The sequence below is a fragment of the Carex rostrata genome, chromosome 6, assembly GCF_964058835.1.
Source record: "Carex rostrata chromosome 6, lpCarRost1.2, whole genome shotgun sequence".
Lineage (NCBI taxonomy): Eukaryota > Viridiplantae > Streptophyta > Magnoliopsida > Poales > Cyperaceae > Carex > Carex rostrata.
The window spans coordinates 3786976-3808557 of record NC_135923.1 but is presented as its reverse complement, the minus strand read 5'-3'; the positions used below and the strand labels follow the sequence as shown (position 1 = coordinate 3808557).

General features: G+C 36.9%; 1 protein-coding gene across 1 annotated transcript; it reads left to right on the top strand.

Annotated features, from left to right (window-relative positions):
- The first annotated feature begins 7238 nt into the window (after positions 1-7238).
- LOC144555081 (beta-glucosidase 22-like) lies at positions 7239-19330 on the top strand. The gene is made up of 13 exons (XM_078303293.1): positions 7239-7501; positions 8316-8379; positions 9137-9195; positions 9503-9578; positions 9688-9759; positions 9834-9921; positions 10104-10362; positions 10574-10689; positions 11095-11315; positions 11421-11449; positions 11576-11684; positions 12277-12367; positions 18988-19330. The coding sequence occupies exons 1-13, from the start codon at positions 7364-7366 to the stop codon at positions 19211-19213; spliced, it is 1548 nt and encodes a 515-aa protein (XP_078159419.1). The 5' UTR covers positions 7239-7363; the 3' UTR covers positions 19214-19330.
- Positions 19331-21582: the final 2252 nt, after the last annotated feature.

Below are 21582 nucleotides of genomic sequence, written 5' to 3'. Positions count from 1 at the left end.
AAAATGAGTATTGATACTTTGTACCAAAGCTGTTGTGCATGATTTGTAAAAAATAATATTAATATATTATGTACAAAATGTTGCAAAAAAATAAATCCAAGTCCGGATTGGAGTTTTGTTTAGTCCCACATCAGACAATTACGAGCCTGTTTGTTTGTTATGGAATTACACGGGATGTGATTTAAACTCACCATCAGACAATTACCAGCCAGATCAAACAAGGGAAGTGCTGAGTTTAAACTCAGCGCCTTTGGTCCCTTCGTTTTGTGTGCTCTTGGAACACCATAAGCCATGCCACTGCCCTCTTGCGCGGCCTATGATGCGCCAAGCTCACCCATGTCTTAACAAAAGAAAACGTCGGGTTTGAGCCGCTGACAAGCGGGCCCCTTACTCTGACTTCTTCTTCTTCCCCTCTCCCATGGCCTGAGCCGATTCTTGAGCTCTAAATTCGCCTAAATAAAGAAGGGATTGAAACAAAGCGTATGAGGGATTAAAAGGAATACCTTCCCTCTCCTCCCTGCTCAAACCTTGAAGGTTATCTCTCTCTCACAAGTTCTGATTTTAACCGAGAAGAGAAGAAAAGGAAAATTATGAACTTAAGCTAGAGGTGCAATTAAGCCTTGAAACTTGGCAAAAGCATTAAAGAGATGTAGGCGATCCTATCTACACTCTCAATTTGAAGTTTAATGGACTAAATACAATGAATTGAACAAAGAGCACCAGCTCAGCTCCCGCCATGGCTGAGAGCATCAAATTGATTGTGCAAAGGGTAAATTGAACCTTAGAACATTGTAAGGGAGTTAAAACGATATTATCTGTCAATGCAGCATGCCTTGAAGCGTAATAATCAAGAAGGGCACATGTTAAGTCCTGTGTGAGCTCGTGTCCAATGTAACTCGGCTTGTTAGCTTCTAACAGGTCACTCTGGTCCCCAGGACACGTGCCCAGAGTACCTGAGGTCAGTCCAAAATAGGGGAATCTTCCTCTGCATAATGGAAACATGCAATTCATCACACTTCTTCAAGAAGTCAGTAAATCAAAGGCTATTATGCCATGTAATGCCTTGATGGCTGATCCAAGGGCTGAGATTAATCCAGCAACTTTAAATGGCATGTCAAATGATGATTGGGTGATCCCCTGCCTTGATGGCACTACAGATGATATGAAATAGCTTCTAGCATTTGATCAAACACTAAGGGTCAAGATGAGACCACCTCAGCCAATGCAATTCTGAACCCTAGCTCATAGCCTATATAAGGGCACCCATAGATGAAGGCAAGGGGGGGATTGGAGAGAGAGATTCACACACAGATAAGAAGAAGTAGAGATACACATACACATTGTAACACACATATACACAGACTTAGAGCTCTCTTTCAATTCATAGTCAAGCTTTGTGCTTTCTTTCATTTTCTTCAAGTCAATAGGTATAATTTAGCATGTGAGAAGCCTTGATGGCTGTATGATGTATTAATTCCCTTGGTGAACAAAGTTTGTTGAAGAATTTTCATTTCTCTTGTGTACTTTTCTGTGTTTTGCTTTGATCTCTTTGTTTTGCTTGATCTGATTGATAATATTGCTGTTTTGAAGCATAAGGGAGAGAGCTCCATGCCATGGCATGGAGCTCAATGATCAAAACTTCCCTCTTCCCTTTTCTTTTCCTTTTCTTGACCCTTTTTACCTTTCACTTTTAAAACATAACCCTTAATCTTTGAATTAAATGATTAAAATCATGATAATATAAGGGTTGTCAGCTGGCTCCCTTTGTATTGGATTGATTGAAAATTATTTAATTAGAAGATTGAGGAATAAAGAAAAATGTATAACAAAAATAGTGAGGTTGAGCCAGCTGGTTCCCTTACTAATTTCTTTAATCAAAATGGACCTATAAAATGTATTGAGAAGTTTAAACCCTAGTGCAAGGCTAAGGACAAGCCATATGCATCATGTTGCATGCAGCAAAGGGGATATAAACAAAATCAATGTATATGTATTGAGGGATGGAGTTCAAGACATGAATAGGTATCAGTATGTACTGAATTAGATCATTCATGCTCTTAAAACAAGGATATCCTAATGATCATGTCCAAATTTTGATAAAAGAATACTTAAATATGATTTTCAGAAAGATCAGGGACCTCCCTGCATATTGTTAGTTTGTAATAATCTAGAAGTTAATAATACGATAAATTATCATAAAGCTTTGTTCATGAATTGAATGTATATCATTTTGTTGCCTTGAGTATTATTGCATTTATGGATCATTTCGAGTTCATGACTGAAATTGTGAAACTCCATAATATAGATGATATATACTCTTAAAAGGTCACTGGCCAAGGTAATTAGCAGGAACACTAATTACCGCTACAAGGTTAGTATGTGGATTAAAAGATGGTTAAGTTTTACAAACCACCTGACACGAGATGTCATTTTAATCACATAGATACATGTTCTAGGAACATGGTATTTGACAGACCCCGAATGAAACATTAAATAGAATTGTGTTCGTGTCATTAATGTTTTCATTCAGTGTCAAGTTCTACAGTATGAGGTATTTATCGTTCCCACTAAGAAATATGTATGTGTGAGTGTTATCTAACGCTGTCCGTAAAAAACAGTCATAACGGTAGCATTTCCATATGTATAGCTTAGCTGAGGAAGTGATAGTCTGCCAAGAATACTATTTGTCCCTCGTATCTCTATACAAGCTATAGCATCACTGAGCCCCTTGGTAGAGTTAGATTATCTGCATGCGGTATAATTACAAGAGTAATTATATTTGATAATCTATTCAAGATCAAGAAAAGATACAGTTAGCAAGGACGACACACATCTACCTTGAAACTGATCTGATAGCTATGAGACAGAAGAACTGACACAAGTAAATTGTTTACTGGATCGTGATATTATACAGTACAGCATCATCTGTGTAATTGGATGGTCATAGTGTATACTGCCAGATGCCTCCTATGATTATAGAAGTTAAAACAGTTTTAACTCTATTTACCAACATAACACAGATCCTATTGGGTCACACCATATAGGAGCTATTCGGAGAATCTTATTGATTAATTATAAATTGATTGTAATTAATATTAAGATGGTTATAACTAATTATACGTGTTATAATTAAATTATATTTGTCATGTTAAAAATGACAAAGCAAAAACTAATGGTTATAATTAGTTATACTTGGTATAATTAATTATAATTAATTGTACATCATTTAGAATGACAAACAGAAACACTGGTTAGTTTATAAACGTGTTTGACATGTTGTATAAAAATTACCAAACGAAAACCGTATACGAATATAATTGTACATGACAATTATACATATTTGATTTGGATATTTACTATTCATAATGGGTTTGGGTTAATGGGTTTAGAATCCATTAAACTAATCTAACTAATATGAAGTTGCAAAATCAAATTTGAATGCCAAAAGGGCATTTAGGTAATTTTGGCAACTTCGGGGGTATTTCGGTCTTTTGCGAACCTCCTCAAATGCCTATAAATAGAGGGGCATAGGTGAAAGAGAAAACTCACTAATTCACGTGTTAATCTGATTACTTCGTTAATTGGAATTTCTCTCTTTCTCTGTTTACGGTTTTTTGATCGGTGAATAGTGTTTTACTGAATTTTTGCGGTATTTCAGATTTGGTTTATTAGTGAATCTGATTAAGCGAAAAATTTCGGTGAATAGTGTTTTTGCATAATTCCGCGGTTTATAGTATTTCTGGCAAAAAAAATAAACCGCTCTCTGGTTAGTCCTGGTGGATAACCAATAGAGGTATCACACGTATGATACTCCGAGTCGATTCCTTCCCTGATGTAGCTCTACTCGCTCGGTCTGCATTCCAACTGTGATTTGGAAACAAGGTATAAACATGTTATATTAATCTATTTAATTGATAAATAGATTTAATGTTTTAGAAATCAATTATGGAGTAGATCTGTAAATAGGATTAAACGAATCTTCTTGATTCATTTAATCCGTAGCTTAAGGTAGATGTAAAAAATTTTGTTTTACTCTTTCAGCACCTTAAGCAAATAAATGGGTTTGAACCGTCAAAATCCCAACATACTTAATCAATGGGTTTGAACCGTCAAAACCCAACACATATTTCTAAGCTCTGACATGTTGAAAATGTATTAAAACAATGATCTTATGAGTCTTGAATCCTTTGATCTCTTTCTTTATGTTTACTGGTACAAAAACAGTGGCTTTAAGCCCTTGAAAACTTGTTCTGAAATAAACCAGACCTTTATTAGGTCACCTGATACCTCCTGGTACTCTCTGGTATCATACCAAGTCCAAACTCAGCATTATAAAGCATTGAAAGCACTACTGGTACAATTAAATGCATTGAAATGTACAAAATGACCCCTGTTGATAGATCAGTTAATTCATATCAATAAAAGGGCCAAAATGAAAAATGGACTTCACAGTCAAATAAAGCACATTAAAACACACAAAATTGATATAAAGTTTGTCTCATTTGGACATTCCTATAAAGTTATGAGGTTTCAAAGTTCAACTTTTTAAAAATGAAATTCTGTAATTAAACTGGCAAAATTACCTTCAATACCCCTGAACATTAATCAACCATTTGACTGAACAAATGAGCTCAGATAAATTCCAAATTTGGAACAAAAATCCTTGATATACATATCTTTGAATCTGTAAAATAAAAATCATACATCTTGTACAAAATTCAAGAGAAAAGGATTTAAAAATATTGAAAAATACATGTTCTTCATGTCAACTTGATCCAAAATCCAATCCAATGTCAATTAAAGTTGCCAGGCTCCTTTAAAACCTTTCAAATGGCATAAGTAACTTCTTTGAATGTCCAATTTAGCTTGGAACCCTCTGAATTGAGCTCTGGTACCAATTTGGTATTAAAACCAGAACCATAAAACTTCAATCATGCTCAAAACTTCTTTAAACATAAAATTGATGCTTCCAATATCTTCCATAGCCTCACACAATATCAAATGACCAATTAATTAAAAGAAATCATGAAGATATCGATCAGAATCGATCTGAGACTCAATCGGTACCGATAGGTACTGTAGATGCCTATCCCGCAGCCTCTGATGGTCGTCGATGGCCGACAATGGTACCAATTGATCCCTGACAACCCCACGATCACAACCATGCCCTTGGCCAGCGCCACCGTGGCCTAGATCGGCTGGACTGAGCTTGTCAGAGAAGAACCCTAGCCGGGAAACCCTTTGCACAGACATTAAAGCAAGAAACACGGATCTTAAAGCAATCTGTTTAATCCAATGAACCAAATTCAAAAATCAAATTCAATGGCTCTCTGACAGCATGGGACGCACTTGTCAATTTGATTAAACTCCCTTGCACCAATCTCAAAGCTCAAATGAGTGGCATCTGTGCCTTGTACATTAATTGATGACCCAGTACACATCTCAAAGGCCCAAAAGCCCAAATCTCAAAGCCCAATGATCTCAATCCAATGTCTTGTGCATATCTCAAAGGCCTAAAAGCCCAAATCTCAAAGCTCTGCACCAATCTTAAAGTCTACATATGACCAGAAGATCCCTTTTGCACATAAACCCCTCTGTTTATTTAAAATATGTAGAGAAGTCCCTGTAAATTTACACAAAGGCCCCTGTCAGCATAAAATCTTCCCAAATAACCCCTTAAAGGCCCATTTTACAATATAAACCCCATCAAAGGCCCAAATTACAACTTCAAGTCCTCCAGAAATTACAAACAAGTCCCTGGAAATACAAAATCTTTACAAATAGGTCCTTTCAAGTCCTTTTTTACCATAACTTTCTCATACTGAGGCCAAATCAACTCAAATCAGTTCCAAATGAACCCAAATTCAATCCTCTATAATTCTAGACAACATTTGAACATATCCAGGTCCCAGCCATAATCTTAAATGACCAAAATGCCCCTCTCTTGACATATTTTTATAAATAAAAATGATATTTAAATGCTCCTTTCAAATTTAAAACACATAAATGATATTTCTCATGCATATTCTCATATTTTAAATATAAAATTCGTGTTTTCATGCACACATCATGGTAACTGACTAAAAGGAACCCAAAGTCAAATGAGAACCAACCACATGACCAAAATAAATAATACATGAGCCCTTTTTTTTTAGCCCCATTATTCAGTTCACAACCCATAGGAACAAATCCTGGAATGCATGAGGTGTTCAGTCTGACTCGAAAGGTCTTTCTGATGTAATTAACGGCGGGGGCTTGCGCCCGTCGGGAGTTAAACGTCCTCACAATCAAAAATAATAAAACCTCCGACAACTGATCATGAATGTAGGTTGTCACAAGGGGTGAACCGGAAGGAATGCAGAAAGAAGTACCCAGTGGATGCCTTCCCCTGAGTTCGGTGACCTGCTCATGAACCAGAGCATTGAACTTAGCTGGGAGCATTTCCACTCACCCACACATGAAACCCGCACCGTTAGCTAACCTGACGCCGTACAACTTTCTGCGCCCTACAGTTATTCCTGCATTTCAAAGCACAAAAATAAAAATACACTGCCGAACGGACTTGGGTTAAATTAATGGATTGTACCCAAAACCCACCTCTTCCCATCGAATTACCAAATGTCCGAACAGGGTCTAATAAATTCTTTCAATAGGAGACCACCAATTCCGAATCTCATCGAATAAACAGCTCAGAAAAATGTCCATGTCAGAATTTTTTTTATTTTTATAAATTATATAAAAATAATATATAATATTAGATGAATTGCACTGAAATTTTTATTAATATCCAAAAAATTAATAAATTTCAAATTCTACCCACTTTTGTGCATGACTTCAAAAAAATTAATATATAAGTTTTTTTTAGTATTTTTTTAATTTTTTTGGGTTTTTTTTACTTCTTTATTGTACCGAATTATTTCTGAATTATATCCGAATTATACATGAATTATACCAAATTATGAATTTTTGATTCCACCAAACCGAACTCAAACTATTAGTTTGTCACTGTGACTGAGACGATACAAACTCTTGGTACGGTCTTCTACTTGTCTGCATCAAATATGAATGACTTTTTTTTCTTGAGAGGAGCCCGTACTCCGTAGGCATATCAATTACTGTATGGTTGAAATCAGTTATACCTGTCTGTATCAATGGCTTTCTTTTTCTTTGTTCTAGAGAAACCGTGGGCATATTATAGGCTTAATATACAGCCCAGTCAAGTCCCCTACTCAATTGCATTTCCACCTCACCCGCCTTTTAAATATTATTTTCCTGCCGTTTCTTAACACCAACCAAAAGGCAAAAGAAAGACTAGTTGTCCCACTTATATATCTCTCTCTCTCTCTCTGGAGTTTCTCTAAAGATGGAAGGCGCAAGAGCGCGCTTGTTCATCGCAGTATTGTTTTGTTTGGTTGTACTGCAGAGAGCGGTTGGCTTGGAGTTCACTAGGTCCGATTTCCCTTCTGATTTTGTCTTTGGCTCTGCTACCTCCGCTTATCAGGTTTTCATAATTTGTCTATTCTTTTTCCCGAATTTTTTATAGCAAGGTGTGAATTTTTGGCTGTATTCAGTTTAGAATTTTAGCCCATGATGTTCCGTAGAAAGTAGAAATCCCACAACTAAGTAATTTCTTATGAGTAAAACTACATGTTACGGATCGATTCGTGATTTGGATTCATATCTCTATTTCTTATGAGTAAAAGTGCGAAACTACGGTAATATGCATGTTACGGATCAATCAGTGATTTTTCATTCATATCTCTATTTTTCTACTATGAAAAATTTATATGGAGATCAAAATTTACATCTTTTTTTTTACCATCCAAAAACTGTGACTTACATATATCTTGTTTTTACCATCCCAATACATTTTCATAGGGAAATTATGTTTAACCGTTCGGATCAATCCGACAATTTGAACTTTAAATGTAGAGATATCAATCCAGAGCACAGATCAATCTGTAATATGCATATTAATTAGCACAGTCTTACTCATTTTTTACACTAGGAACCCTCAATAAAGTGAATATTCGCTTTTTGTTGCCTCAAGTGGCAATTCCATGAAGGAATTGGGACTGGTCCGATGGGCATATGACCAAATTCTGTCCAATGTTAGGTCCGAGCTGCCGTTCGATTTGCATCAAGATTTGCATGGCCAACTTCAAGAGTCGTGCAGATCAAGTGCACATGAATCTTGATGCAGATTGAACTGTTACTGAATTTGATCTGATGCCCCAATTACCCATAAATACATAAATACTTTGGGCCCATGTTCGGTAATTTTGTAAAGGGGCCCAATAGGTAATTTTGTGTAGGTGGAGGGAGCTGCAGCTGAGGATGGGAGAAGTCCCTCCATCTGGGATACTTTTACTCATGCTGGTCTCTCTCTCTCTCTCTCTATCTCTTTACCACTTTCTCTATCTAATACATATAAATAGTTAAGACTTCAGAGCTAAATTTTTTTGAACGAGGGTCAAATACCATATCAAAGGTAATCACATCCATTGAACATAAATAGAACTACCAGGGTGACAATGAATTAATTTTAATATTTTTATGGGGTTCAGATATAAGTTCTATTAAGAAAAATATCTGTATAATACTGATGAATAAAATATCTCATGGATTATACATATACGCTACTTCATTTAGCAGTTACAATTAGGAATGTTTGCTGATCAAATATATCCGTTTGTATTTGGATTCGTTTCTGGATATTTGACAGATGCTTGCTAACATATCTGGTTTACAATTTGGAAGTGACTATGGATACAGAGACAAATACCTATAAATATTCATTTATGTTTCTTATTTTATATCTGGATATCCATTTTAGAGATCGATGCATTACCTTAATTTGAGATTTTGAATCTAATATGAAATTTTGTATTTCTTTGTGAACTGTGTCATAGATCCATTTTAATATCCGAGTTGTATCTGTATTCTTTTAATGTATGTATTTGCATTTGTTTAATTTCCGAGTTTTATCCTAATCCTTCCATATATGCCTCTTATCCATATCTGTATACATATCGGAAAAAAAAAAACAGATATGGATATGGTTTGCCATTATCGGTCCGTATATATTAAATCCGTTTATTCCCTAATTACAGTGGTAGTACCTTTTACAATACAGGAAAGATGCCAGACAAAAGTACTGGTGATGTGGCTTCAGACGGATATCACAAATATAAGGTACAATGGTATAATCATGCTATCATACCGTTACATGATGGTGAAGGCTAAAATGTAAAGTTTGTTACTAATGGTTCATGGTTGTATCAATTATAGACTTATAGTATCATACATTGATTTTATCTATCTTGATGTTACTGCTCGACTGGCCTAAACTTGGTAAACCATAAATTAACTCTAAAAAATACTACAAAAATTATTTTGAAATCAAATTGAGAGATGGTATGTTTAACATTTTGGGTACTACAGAGAGCTATTAATTGACTGGCATGAAGTAAATTTAAAAAAATTTCCTACTGAATTTCAGGAAGATGTGAAGTTAATGGCAGATACTGGTCTGGAGGCATATAGATTCTCCATTTCGTGGTCGAGGCTTATCCCAGGTGCCTCTTTGTGTGTGTGTTTATGTGCCATGGTTTGCCATTTTGCAGCCACATTTTTGTGGAGGCATTGTTTTGTGTTTATTTTGACTTTGTTAATTTGATTGTGCAGATGGGAGAGGAGAGGTTAATCCTAAGGGTTTGGAATACTACAATAGCCTCATAGATGAGCTTGTCAAACATGGTTAGTATTGGGGAGAAAGAAGAACAATTAAAGAAAACAATTAGCATCTAATATCTTTGTGCTTTGAAATGCAGGAATTCAAATTCATGTAATGATTTATCAAGTCGATCTACCCCAAGTACTTGAAGATGAGTACCAAGGCTGGCTGAGCCCTAAAATCATGTAATTTCTTGGCTTTGTATTTATTTACAAAAATATTTTTTAGTTATTTGACCATTTAATAGCCCTTTTGGTTATATAACTTCTGTAAGCCCTACTCCACACTAAGTTGCAAAATCTACCTTTCTAATATAACCTCTAATTTGTCTTACCTTCTAACAAGTACTACTCCATGGTATACACAGAGAGGATTTCACAGCATACGCAGATGTCTGTTTCAGAGAGTTCGGTGACCGAGTCAAGTACTGGACCACCTTGGCCCAGCCTAACATTATAGGCATAGGCAGTTATGACAATGGCTTATGGCCTCCACAACACTGTTCGAATCCATTCGGGCTCATAAATTGCACCATCGGAAATTCTACCGTGGAGCCCTATATTGCCGTTCACAACCTTCTCTTGGCGCATGCCTCTGTTTATAATCTTTACCATACTAAATATCATGTAATTCTTTGTTTCAGACCCCTGATTTAACTATATATTGATGCTTGGGTTTGGTACCAATTTTGTAGAAAATCTGTACTGCTCAACACCTACCGTAGATGTCATAGAATAATTTACCTCTGTATACCAATCCGTAAGTACCAGTAGAGGCAGTTTCCTTCTGTACCAGTACATCTCTGGTCTGGTTTATGCTAAAAGCATCTGCATGCAGGAGTTCCAAGGCGGAATGGTTGGGATAAATGTATATTCCTTTGGGATCTATCCATTTTCACACTCAAATGCTGACAAAGAAGCTGCACAAAGATACCGCGATTTCTATGTTGGTTGGTCAGTAATCCCTTTTGTTCTGAATTCATTTCTTATTTTTCTATTTTTTTTTATTTTTTACTGCGACTTCTTCATTGGTTGGTAGGTAATCCCTTTTGTTCTGGTTTCATTTCTTAGATACTCGTGACTGCCTATAAATGCTATTTCTTTTTCTTTTGTTTTACTAGGTCCTGTTCTTATTCGAGAAAATTCATTCTCCAACCCATTAAAATACAACTATACACATTTTTTGTATCATTTTTGTCTTCTTGGGTTGTCCTAACAAGTATTTATATTTCATATAACAAAAGTTGTCTTGTCATGGAGATGAAGCTTTCTCGTGTCCAATTTGTTATTTTTTATTATTAAAGTATTTCTTTCAGGAAAGTTCTTAATAACTCATGCTATCAAACTATCTAAACTTAGGATCATAGATCCCGTAACTTACGGAGACTACCCTCCAATAATGAAGAAAATAGTGGATCCCAGACTACCAGTTTTTACTAAGTATCAATCTGTAATGTTGAGGGGTGCTTTTGATTTTATCGGGTTGAATCACTATACTTCTCTCTATATCATGGATGACTCCAATAATACAAACTCGAGCCCTCGTGACTTTAATGCTGATACTTTTGCTCAATGTTCAAGTTAGTCCTTTTTCTCCTATATTTGAATAATTTCTCTTTTTTTTTTCTTTTCTTGAGAATACCTAATTGGAATGGCAAGTTTTATGTTGATATCTTTTTATGCAGCTAGTAGGAATATAACGCCAGGTGGCCAGGTAATGTTCTTAGAAAATACATGGTTTTTTTTCATAATTTCTAAGTTTCAATAAAGTTTATGTTGTCTGCTATTTTATTATTTTAATTACCATTTCCAAGTTGTGATTGGATGAATCTGATTCCAGTACATCCCCGCTTCAAGTGATATTGTGCCTGATCCAGATGGTTTGGAGCATATGCTAGAGTACTTAAAAACAACTTATGATAATCCTCCTTTATATGTCCAGGAAAATGGTTAGTTTTATTAATTATATACACCATATCCATTTAATAAGTTGTGGTTTATAGAAATAAATAAGAGTAGAACTAGGGTGTTCTTAAGCTCACCAAAGTGTTTGGTGAGCTTAACTCTAAAACTTATCAAATCGGTTTCAAATGACGAATCTGAACCGTTAGAACCCGCCTACCTTACAAGTTATGCGTCTACATATGAAAATTTTAAACATTCGAATTAATTTAGTATAAAGTCAATCGGTCAAAATTAGAACGTTAATAAATTAATTTTAGTGCATTCATTTTTTGAACGTTTTTTGACCGATTGACTTTATACTAAATTAATTCAAATGTTTAAAATTTTCACATGTAGACGCATCACTCGTAAGGTAGGCGGATTTCAACATTCAGATTCGTCATTTGAAACCGATTTAATGAGTTTTGGAGTTAAGCTCACCAAACACTTTGGTGAGCTTAAGAACATCCTAGTTCTACTAAATAAATAAATCATTGGTCCCTTAATTTGACTTCAATTTTGGATTCACATTTTAAACTTTTTCAAGTTTCAAGTTATACTGCCTTGATATATATTATCCATAATTTTTGTAATTAGGATTGAGAATGAAAACTAACAGCAGTTTAGAGGATAAAAAGCGGATCAAATTTATAAGAGGTTATATTGGAAGCACTCTTACTGCTATCAGGTAATGACCCATTTACTTTTTCTTGTGTTGTCATTTGTGCCACAACCAGACATCAAAAATATGATTCATATTCAGGGGCAGATTTAAGATTTTTGTCGAGGGGAGGGGGCACGGGGAATAGCGAATCAGGTTTCAATAGTTAATCGGGTACTAGATAAAAAACAATGTTCTAACTTATAATCCAATACTCTAACTTATAATTTTGAATACTCTAACTTCTAATTCTAATTATCAATCCGAATTCAAGGAATTTATTCTACTTAGGAGGGGGCAAAGTTGGTCCGTGTCTACATATCTCCACAAAATTTCATACCCCTGAAAAATAAGAAATCACACCTATGTCCTCACTATTAATTACGGTGCTTATTAGTAGTGTATTTGATACCATTTTGGTATTTGTGTCTAGTTTAGGGACCTATCCATAAAATAGGAATATAGAGAAAGTCAAGGGACTTGAATGTAAGATGTAATCTCTATATAAGCCCAAGGGGCTCTCTAATAAAATAACAATTTTGGATGGAATCAATTTGGTATCAAAGTCATCTAAATCCTAGGCTCCACCTTCTCTCTCCACAGCCGCCGCTACAGTAGCCGTGCAATAGTGATCGCTGCTACAATAGTCTACCGCTCGGGTTTCTCTTTCGCCGAGCTTAGCCACCACCTCCTTAGGCCGAGCCTTCTCTTTCTAAGTCGATTGGCCACCTAGGGTTTGGTTGCTTGAGTTGATTAGGCCGGCGTGGGGGGGGGTCTATACCTCACGATACAGGTTTGGATCTCGATTCTTGATGAGGTAGATAAAGATCGGGTCAAGAAGAGGAAGGTGGGGTTGATGAGGGGGATGATGAAGTAGATCAAGATCGGGTCAAAAAAAGGAAGGAAGCCGCGTGTGATCTAGAGACTTAGATCCTTGTGAGTGAAGATGTCAGGAGATGAGGAGAGTTTGGGAGGTAAATGAGGTTTGGAGGTACTGTCGAAGATGGATCTTGAGGTTCTAAAGGTATAGGCCGGGCTCATACAGGGAGCTAGTGTTTGGACCAATGCCTTGGCACGTGTTCCAGCGCAGGCGAAGCTAGAACTCCCTCATGTGGATCTGAAGCTTGATGGATCGGCCACATATTTGAGTTAGTCGCAGGATTGAGGACGCTCTAATAGGGAAGCGACTTGAGAGATATATGACAGGGGTTGAGCCAGCGAGTGATAGTGCTGGGGCCGATGAGTGAAGGACCACACAAGCCTTGCTCTACACTTGGATACTCAACTCGATGGTTCCGTCAATTGCCTTATCAGTAGATGGCATTCGATAGGTGAGGGACATCTAAAAGAGGACCTATGGTGGGACTGAGAACCACATGAAGGTGTTCCATATTCAGTGAGAGATAGAGGTAATGGTACAGGGTGATAGATCGATTCAGGAGTACTCTATAGATCAGGAGAGGCTATGGGTAGATCTTGATCACTTCTCACTGATGTCGAGCTGTAGTGATCTGAGGTGCAAGAAAGGGGAGCTCTTTGCATAGATGAGGACTATGCAGTTTTTGGCTCATTTGAACCTGGCCCCTGATCAGAGGAGATCAGTCGTCCTAGCCCATACGAAGATCCCTTCACTAGATGAGGCCATTGTTGCGATGATACATGAGGAGAGCCGCATGAGGCTATATTCTGAGCTGAGTGGATCTTCAGGTGCGCGATCAGCTTTGGTCGCCTCGAGCTTAGGTATGACAGGTGCCCAGAGAGAGGCTCGCAAGTGCTACAACTGCGGGGAAGCAGGCCATCTGATCAAGGGTTGCCCTGAGCCACCAAAGGAGAGAGATGCAAGTGGTAGGGGACAGTCTGGGAACCGTGAACGCGACTGTGGGGGTCGAAGAGGTGGAAGAGGAGGCAACCAGCCAAATCTGATGGTTGCAGATAAAGATAAAGAAGTTGGTGTGGGTCTTGCGAAGGATGATCAGGCACTCTTGAAGGCTTACTCGTAGATACTTACGAGTAGGCAGAAACCAACAGGTGATGTGAAGGGTGTGAAAGATGGTGCATCCACCTCATCTTCATCCAGGGGTAACTTTGCTTTATCCGCTCATTCAGCCATAAGTACTTGTCACACACATGCTCTTGCTTCTATATCCACCATTAGATTACCAGAATGGATAGTCAATTCTGGTGCATCTCGACATGTGACATGTACTGCTTGGTAGTTCTCTTCCTATACTCACCTAGCAGTCCCAAAGAGTATTCAGACTGCTGATCGTACAATCTAACCCGTGGTTGGTAAAGGTATTGTGAAATGTACCAACACTTTGACTTTGTCCAATGTTTTGCATGCTATTTCTTTTCTTATAAATCTCTTATTCGTAAGTGTCATTATACTTCAACTGAAATGTGTTGTTTCTTTTGATATTCCCAAGGTGATCTTCCAAGAGAAGGGGACGGGCATGAGACTTGGGACTAACACGTGGCATAGTGGCTTGTGGTACCTAGATAGGGAGGGTATGGACTTGGTCCTTTCATCTATTGTAGAGGGATCTGGAGGAGTTGGGAGGACTTGTTGCTGCTCCATAGGTCATCCTTCCTTTAGTCTTTTGAGTCGCATCTATCTGCCTTTGATTGAAAAGGCTAATAAAGAAAAACTTGTGTGTGATGTTTGCAAGTTAGGCAAGCATACCAGGAGCTCGTGCTAGTTCTAGTAGTAGGAGCTCTTGTGTTTTTGATTTAGTGTATTATGATGTATAGGCACCTTATTCCACAACTACTGTGAATAGATTTAGATATTTTATGTTTTTATTGACTGTTTTTCTTGTGTGACTTGGATTTATTTGATGAAAAATAAAAGTGATGTGTTTGCTTACTTCAAGGATTTTCACAAAGGGGTTTAGACTCAATACGGTGCAGTTGTGAAGGTATTGAGGTCTGATAATGTGACAGAGTATACCAACAAGACGTTTGAGGAGTACTTGTAATCCCAGGAAATACAACATAAACCACTTGTCCGTACACACTGAAACAGAATGGGGTAGAAGAAACAGAAGAACATGCATCTCCTTGAGGTAGCTCGGAGTATGATGATTTCAATGAATGTTCCGAAATAACTATGGGGGTAAGAGGCCTTGACAGGTGCCCAACTGATCAATAGAATGCCCTCGCAAGTATTGGAGTGGTCTTGACAGGTGCCCAACTGATCAATAGGATGCCCTCGCAAGTATTGGAGTGGAAGTCTCCATTCAAGATGTGGAAAGGTAAGAATGAAGATATTCTTCCTTTGAAAATCTTTGGTTGTATGTGATTTGTGTAGGACAACAAATCAAATGTGAGAAAATTGGATCTGAGGGTTGTGAAATGTGTCTTTGTAGGCTACTCATGCTTACAGTTAGGGGTGTCAATGACACCCGTTTACCCGTTTACCCTACCCGTATCATATTCAATAAGACGGGTATGGGTAAGATTTTTTTTTTCGTTAGTTTATTGGGTATGGGTAAAGATTTTTTTTCGTTAGATAAACGGGTATGGGTACGGGTAAAGGTTATTTCGTACCTGTTGGGTAACGGGTAATCCAATTTATTTATTTTTCTTCTTTTCATATTGTTGTATGCCTATATCAACGCTGGAGACATATATATCAACGAATTCATTTTCTTGTTTTCTTCCTTATTCATCGTTATTACCTTTTTCTCAATTCTACAAATGAAAATATTTCATGTTTCAAAGAAAATATATCCTCACCTTATTTTCTGGCAATAATGTATTGTTTGGTCCAAATAAGTAATCCATTAATGTCAGCTCAGGTGTTAGCGTCTGAATTTTGCATTGCATGTCAGCTTTCTCAAGGTTATACTATGAATATATATATTTAATAATTGAATGAGATGGAATGAAATGTTAAAATAAAAAATGTAACAAGTGACAAAATTGACCCTATGCTGTCCAAACCATTATATTAGTATTTTCGTTATTCGCCCACTACTGTTTCGTTACCCGTTAATCATAACGGGTACGGGTAGGGTAGGGTAAGACAAATTCTTAACGGGTATGGGTAGGGTATGGGTAAGGTCAATTCTTAGTGGGTATGGGTATGAAAATGGTACCACCCTCCCCGTATCGTACCCATTGACACCCCTACTTACAGTGCCACTAGTGCCAAGTCTCTTGTCTCTGCCTACCCCGACTCATGAGACACTTATACTATCCATCTCAGACTCAGAATATACAGGTGATATGATTCCTCTCTCTTCTCTCCCCACTCCCCTATTGGTAAAGAGGACTGTTTATTCCAATACAGGCCATCCTCCTGACCGATATGATTTTCCACATGATATTGCCCAGTTTTTTTCTTACTCACACATATCACTTGTACTTGGAGCATACATTGCATCTTTGGACACTATCTCTATCATTAAGTGTTTGTAGGTTGCTAAGGAAGATCCGAGGTGGAAAACAACCATGCTAGAAGAGCTCGGGGCCCTTGGTAAGAATAATACTTGGGAGCTTGTGTCACTGCCACTAGGCAATAAGGCTATTAGGTGCAAGTGGGGTCTTCACAGTGAAGCAAAACCCTGAGGGCCGCATTGAGCGCTACGAGGCTCAATTGGTAGCGAAGAGGTACAATCAGACCTATGGCATTGACTATGATGAGACCTTTACAACCGTGGCGAAGATGAGTACAGTGAAGACGTTGGTTTCCCTAGAACGGTGGGTGGAAGTTACACCAACTCGACGTGAAAAATGTTTTTCTTTATGGTGATTTGTTGGAGGAGGTGTACATGGATGTACCATCGGGGTTTGGTACAAACCAGACAGTTGGTAAGGTGTGTAGGCTCAAGAAGTCACTTTATGGATTAAAGCAGTCTCCTCGAGCCTGGTTTGACAGGTTCAGGAAGGCTATGGTAGGTATGGGATATCAGCAGATCAATGTAGACCATACATTGTTCTGTATGAGACATGGAGGTCACATCATGATGCTTGCTATGTATGTGGACGACATGATCATCACAAGGAATGATGAAAGGGAGATTGCTCAACTAAAGAAGAAGTCGGGGAAATAATTTGAGGTGAAGGATCTAGGTTTGCTTCGATACTTCTTTAGTATTGAGGTAGCTCGTGGGGCAGAGAGGATAGTTTTGTCTTAGAGGAAGTTCGTGCTAGACCTTCTCATAGAAATCAGAATGTTGGGATGCAAGCCTGCGATATCTCCAATTGACTCGAAGTTCAAGTTGAGTCTGAGGCTGGAGAGCTAGTTGACCATGAGAGATACCAGAGACTGGTAGTCCGATTGATATATCTAAGTCACACTCATCTCGATATTTCCTTTGCAGTGAGTGTGGTGAGTTGCTACATGCACGAACCTAGGAAGGGCCACATGGACGTAGTGTACCATATTATAAAATATCTGAAGAGTGCACTAGGAAATGGGTTGATTTTCCGAAATAATGGTCATGTTGACATTGAGGGCTATCGTGATTTTGACTGGGCAAGTTGTGCCGATGATAGGAGGTCCACATAAGGACACTGTATGTTCGTAGGGGAAACTTGGTTTCATGAAAAAGCAAGAAACAATTAGTAGTAGCGAGGTCAACTGCGAAGGTATAATACATGGCTATGGTCTTAGGAGTTGCTGAGATGTTGTGGTTGAAGGCTATCCTGGTAGAGCTAAAGATTGACCGAGGAGCCCAAATAAAGTTGTGATGTGACAACAAGCCAGCAATTAGAATAGCCAACAATCCGGTGCAACATGATCAAAACAAGCATGTGGAGATCGACAGGTTCTTCATCAAAGAGAAGCTGAGTAGTGGAGTACTGAAGCTGAGTCATATTGCTACTGGAGAGCAAGTGACAAACTGTCTTACTAAGGGGCTCAGTTCGGTAGATCTAGCTAGACTGTGTGATAAGATGGGCTTAATGGATACCTTTCGCCCATCTTGAGGGGGAGTTTTGACATTTGATACCATTTTGGTATTTGTATATAGTTTAGGGACCTATTCGTAAAATAGGAATATAGAGAAAGTTGAGGGACTTGAATGTAAGATGTAATCTCTATATAAGCCCAAGGGACTTGAATGTAAGATGTAATATCTATAGAGAAAGTTAAGGAACCTATCCATAAAACCAGGGGCGGACTCATGTGGAACCAGAGGGGGGCAGGCGCCCCCCCTGGATTTTGAGTTTTAATGATGATTTATCGATTTTGATCAACTCTTTCCCTCCATGGAAATTTTTTTGTCCCTCTCTAGATGTTTAATTTCTAATTCGACTTAAATATAGGGTTAAAATCAAAATAAATTTCTTGAATTATGATTGGTAATTAGAATTATAAGTTAGAGGATCAGAAATTACAAGTCAGACTATTATAAAATATAAGTCAAAGTATTATTTTTTTTTATCAAGTATCCAATTAGTTAATGGATTTAAACCCGATTAGCTATTTAAATCTGATTCGATAATTTTTTGCCCTTGACGAGAATCCTGAATCTGCCTGGTAAAACAATTTATTTTGGCTGAAATCAATTTCTTTTAACATACAAATTTCATACTCAAATAGTGGTTTCCAATCTACTACTGGCCAATACGTTTAACTTTAAAATAATTCAGAGAGACCATTAATTATCTTAATTAGTTAAACATTGCTTGATTTACAGGAATGGTGCAAATGTAAGAGGATACTTTGTATGGTCTTTAATAGACGTTTTCGAATTTTCTACTGGTTATGACACGACTTACGGGTTATACTCAGTTGATTTTGAGTCTGAAGTGAAGACCAGAAAGCCGAGGCTCTCTGCTCATTGGTACTCAAATTTCTTAAAAAATAATGGCACTATTTCAACATCTGATTTGTCAGATGAAGGTTACCATGCCGAACAATAATCTCTGGCTTTTTTCGTATGTATAAGGAATTCTCTCTCAATAACCAGCTTGGCAGTTGATGCCAAGTTATATGTATATATATAAATTTGTTATAAATTACTAATTAAAAAATCATGCAAAATGTTATATGTATAAATTTTGTCATAAATTTTGTTATTTAATATTAAGTACCAGAAGCAGTACTTACTATAATTTTTTTTGTAAAAAATAAAATTTTTTGAAGAACAATTGTGATGATGCATTAAATCAAGATTTTTGGTTGTTGGTATACCAACCCTCTTACATAAAGCATGGAGATAACATAGGACCAGGGTGAAATGTCCTCGTCGTATAATCGCCACCATCATAATATTAGTGTGAATTTTTAAATGTGATCCACCTGTTAAGCTCTAATTCTAATTCGATATTCAAAATTTGTTAACAGGAATTTGATTGTCAGTATTTTTTATGTTGATTTCATAAAAACCTCATTTTTTCAGTAGCTTCGTACATCAATTAATAAAAAAAAAATACCTGCTAAAATTCAAAACTATCAAATTCATTTTACTTTATTTGGTCCAACACTGATTCGAAATATAATTATATTTTGACATATCTAACATTATTAATAAGGAGAAATTAATTAGTTAAATTATAAAATTAAAATATAATTATGACGCAGTGTGCATTCTAAAATTAAAAAAAAAACATCATCTTGAAAACGATACAAAAATATCATAAATTGTTGGAGCACTACATAATATATACAACACTAAAAAAACGATCTAAATCAAAAACATAAACAACAACAAAAAAAGAAAAAAAATTAGAATCCGTTCAGACTATGTTACCCGATACTTCACTTAGGGTCCCATATCCGTATCCTATACGTATCGGATACGGATATGCACCCGATACGGCTCTGATACGTATCCGATACACTAGCTGGCGTATCTGTTGATACCTGATACTTCTCTGATACAGATTAATATTGTCCTGATACGGCTGTATGTACAGCGATACGTGCTGCTAATAGATTAATTATTTTCTCCGTTCTGTCTAGCTTCACTACTAGAATAATCGTTTTTTGCATGCCCAGCACCAGTTTGTTGCATGGTAGAGACGGCTCATGCAAAAGAAATGGCGTTTGTTGACTTTTTAAACTTGTTGCATGCGAATTCTCATGTAACAGGTATCGCATGCAATTGTGTAAAGTGCAACCATGCAACTGTGTGATGTTCAGTCATGCAAATAAGTTTTGAAGGTCATATATTATAATTAATTCGAGGTCCATGCAACAACTCAACTCCATGGCCATGCAACTACTTAAAACATGATTAGATATAAACATAATTTTATTTGAGTGAATTTTTTTCTTTACTAAGTACCAGTATATACATTACTCAGATACTCGATACCTCAAACAGAACCCTCTTGCAAATCAGACCAGAAACTAGTGAAGAAAGTCATAAATTAACCAAATACTTGCATAGATATAAGACATTACCAGGAACTCACAGAAACAAACTTCACATTTTTGTGATTTTTATACAATTAATTAAGGACTTTCAAAAATCAGATTTCAAAAATTCCAGCAACTGGTACAATGGGTGATTGGTACCAAAAGTGAACAGTAGAAAATTACTAGTTTGACCCAGTTAGAAAATTCAGAAAACTTTGAGATTAATCTAGGTGATAGTACATGATGTTCTAAGAATTTTGGTACCAAGAACTCCTGATTTGGAGCTGTAGTTTGCTCTGTGCAAAAATCACAAGGCAGCATGCCAGAGAAAGACAAAACTGCCCTTCATACCCTGAAACTTGAAGAAATAAACCACTTTAAATCCTGTAAAAACTATGAAAATATACTTGAAACAGGAATTATGATGCCAAATAAACTTAAAATTAGGTCTTTTACTTGAAACATACCATCTATTTACACTTGGTCTTATAATTGATTACGGTGGTGGTAATAGAGCACACTAAGAGTACACTAAGACAAGTTTGCCCTTTTCAGAAAATTCATAATTATTAGGGCCATTTTCGCATTTTTCTCAAACCCTTAGTCTACAGTGAACAAATGTTGCCAAATTAACAACTCGTAAGCGTAGTGAAAGTGTAAGTGTGTAACCACATTTCATCAAACACCTCGTAAGCGTAGTGAAAGAGTAGGGAAATTTCATCAAACACCTCATAAGCACAGTGAAAGGGTAAGTGTGTAGCCAAATTAACAACAATGATACCAACAAAATTCAATTAACTAATTACTATAAGCTAATTGTACTATTTAATCTTCATCATTAGATTAAATGACGCTAGAACAACTTTACCATATGCAAATGCTTTGTGTCAGAATAAGAGGTTAAGGTGTGAAGCCTGGAACGAATGTC

Coding starts and splice junctions, on each gene's coding strand:
- LOC144555081 (XM_078303293.1), top strand. CDS start 7,364: ATGGAAGGCGCAAGAGCGCGCTTGTTCATCGCAGTATTGTTTTGTTTG. Junction 8,380..9,136: donor GGATACTTTTACTCATGCTG/GTCTCTCTCTCT, acceptor TTTACAATACAG/GAAAGATGCCAGACAAAAGT. Junction 10,363..10,573: donor TTTACCATACTAAATATCAT/GTAATTCTTTGT, acceptor ATCTGCATGCAG/GAGTTCCAAGGCGGAATGGT.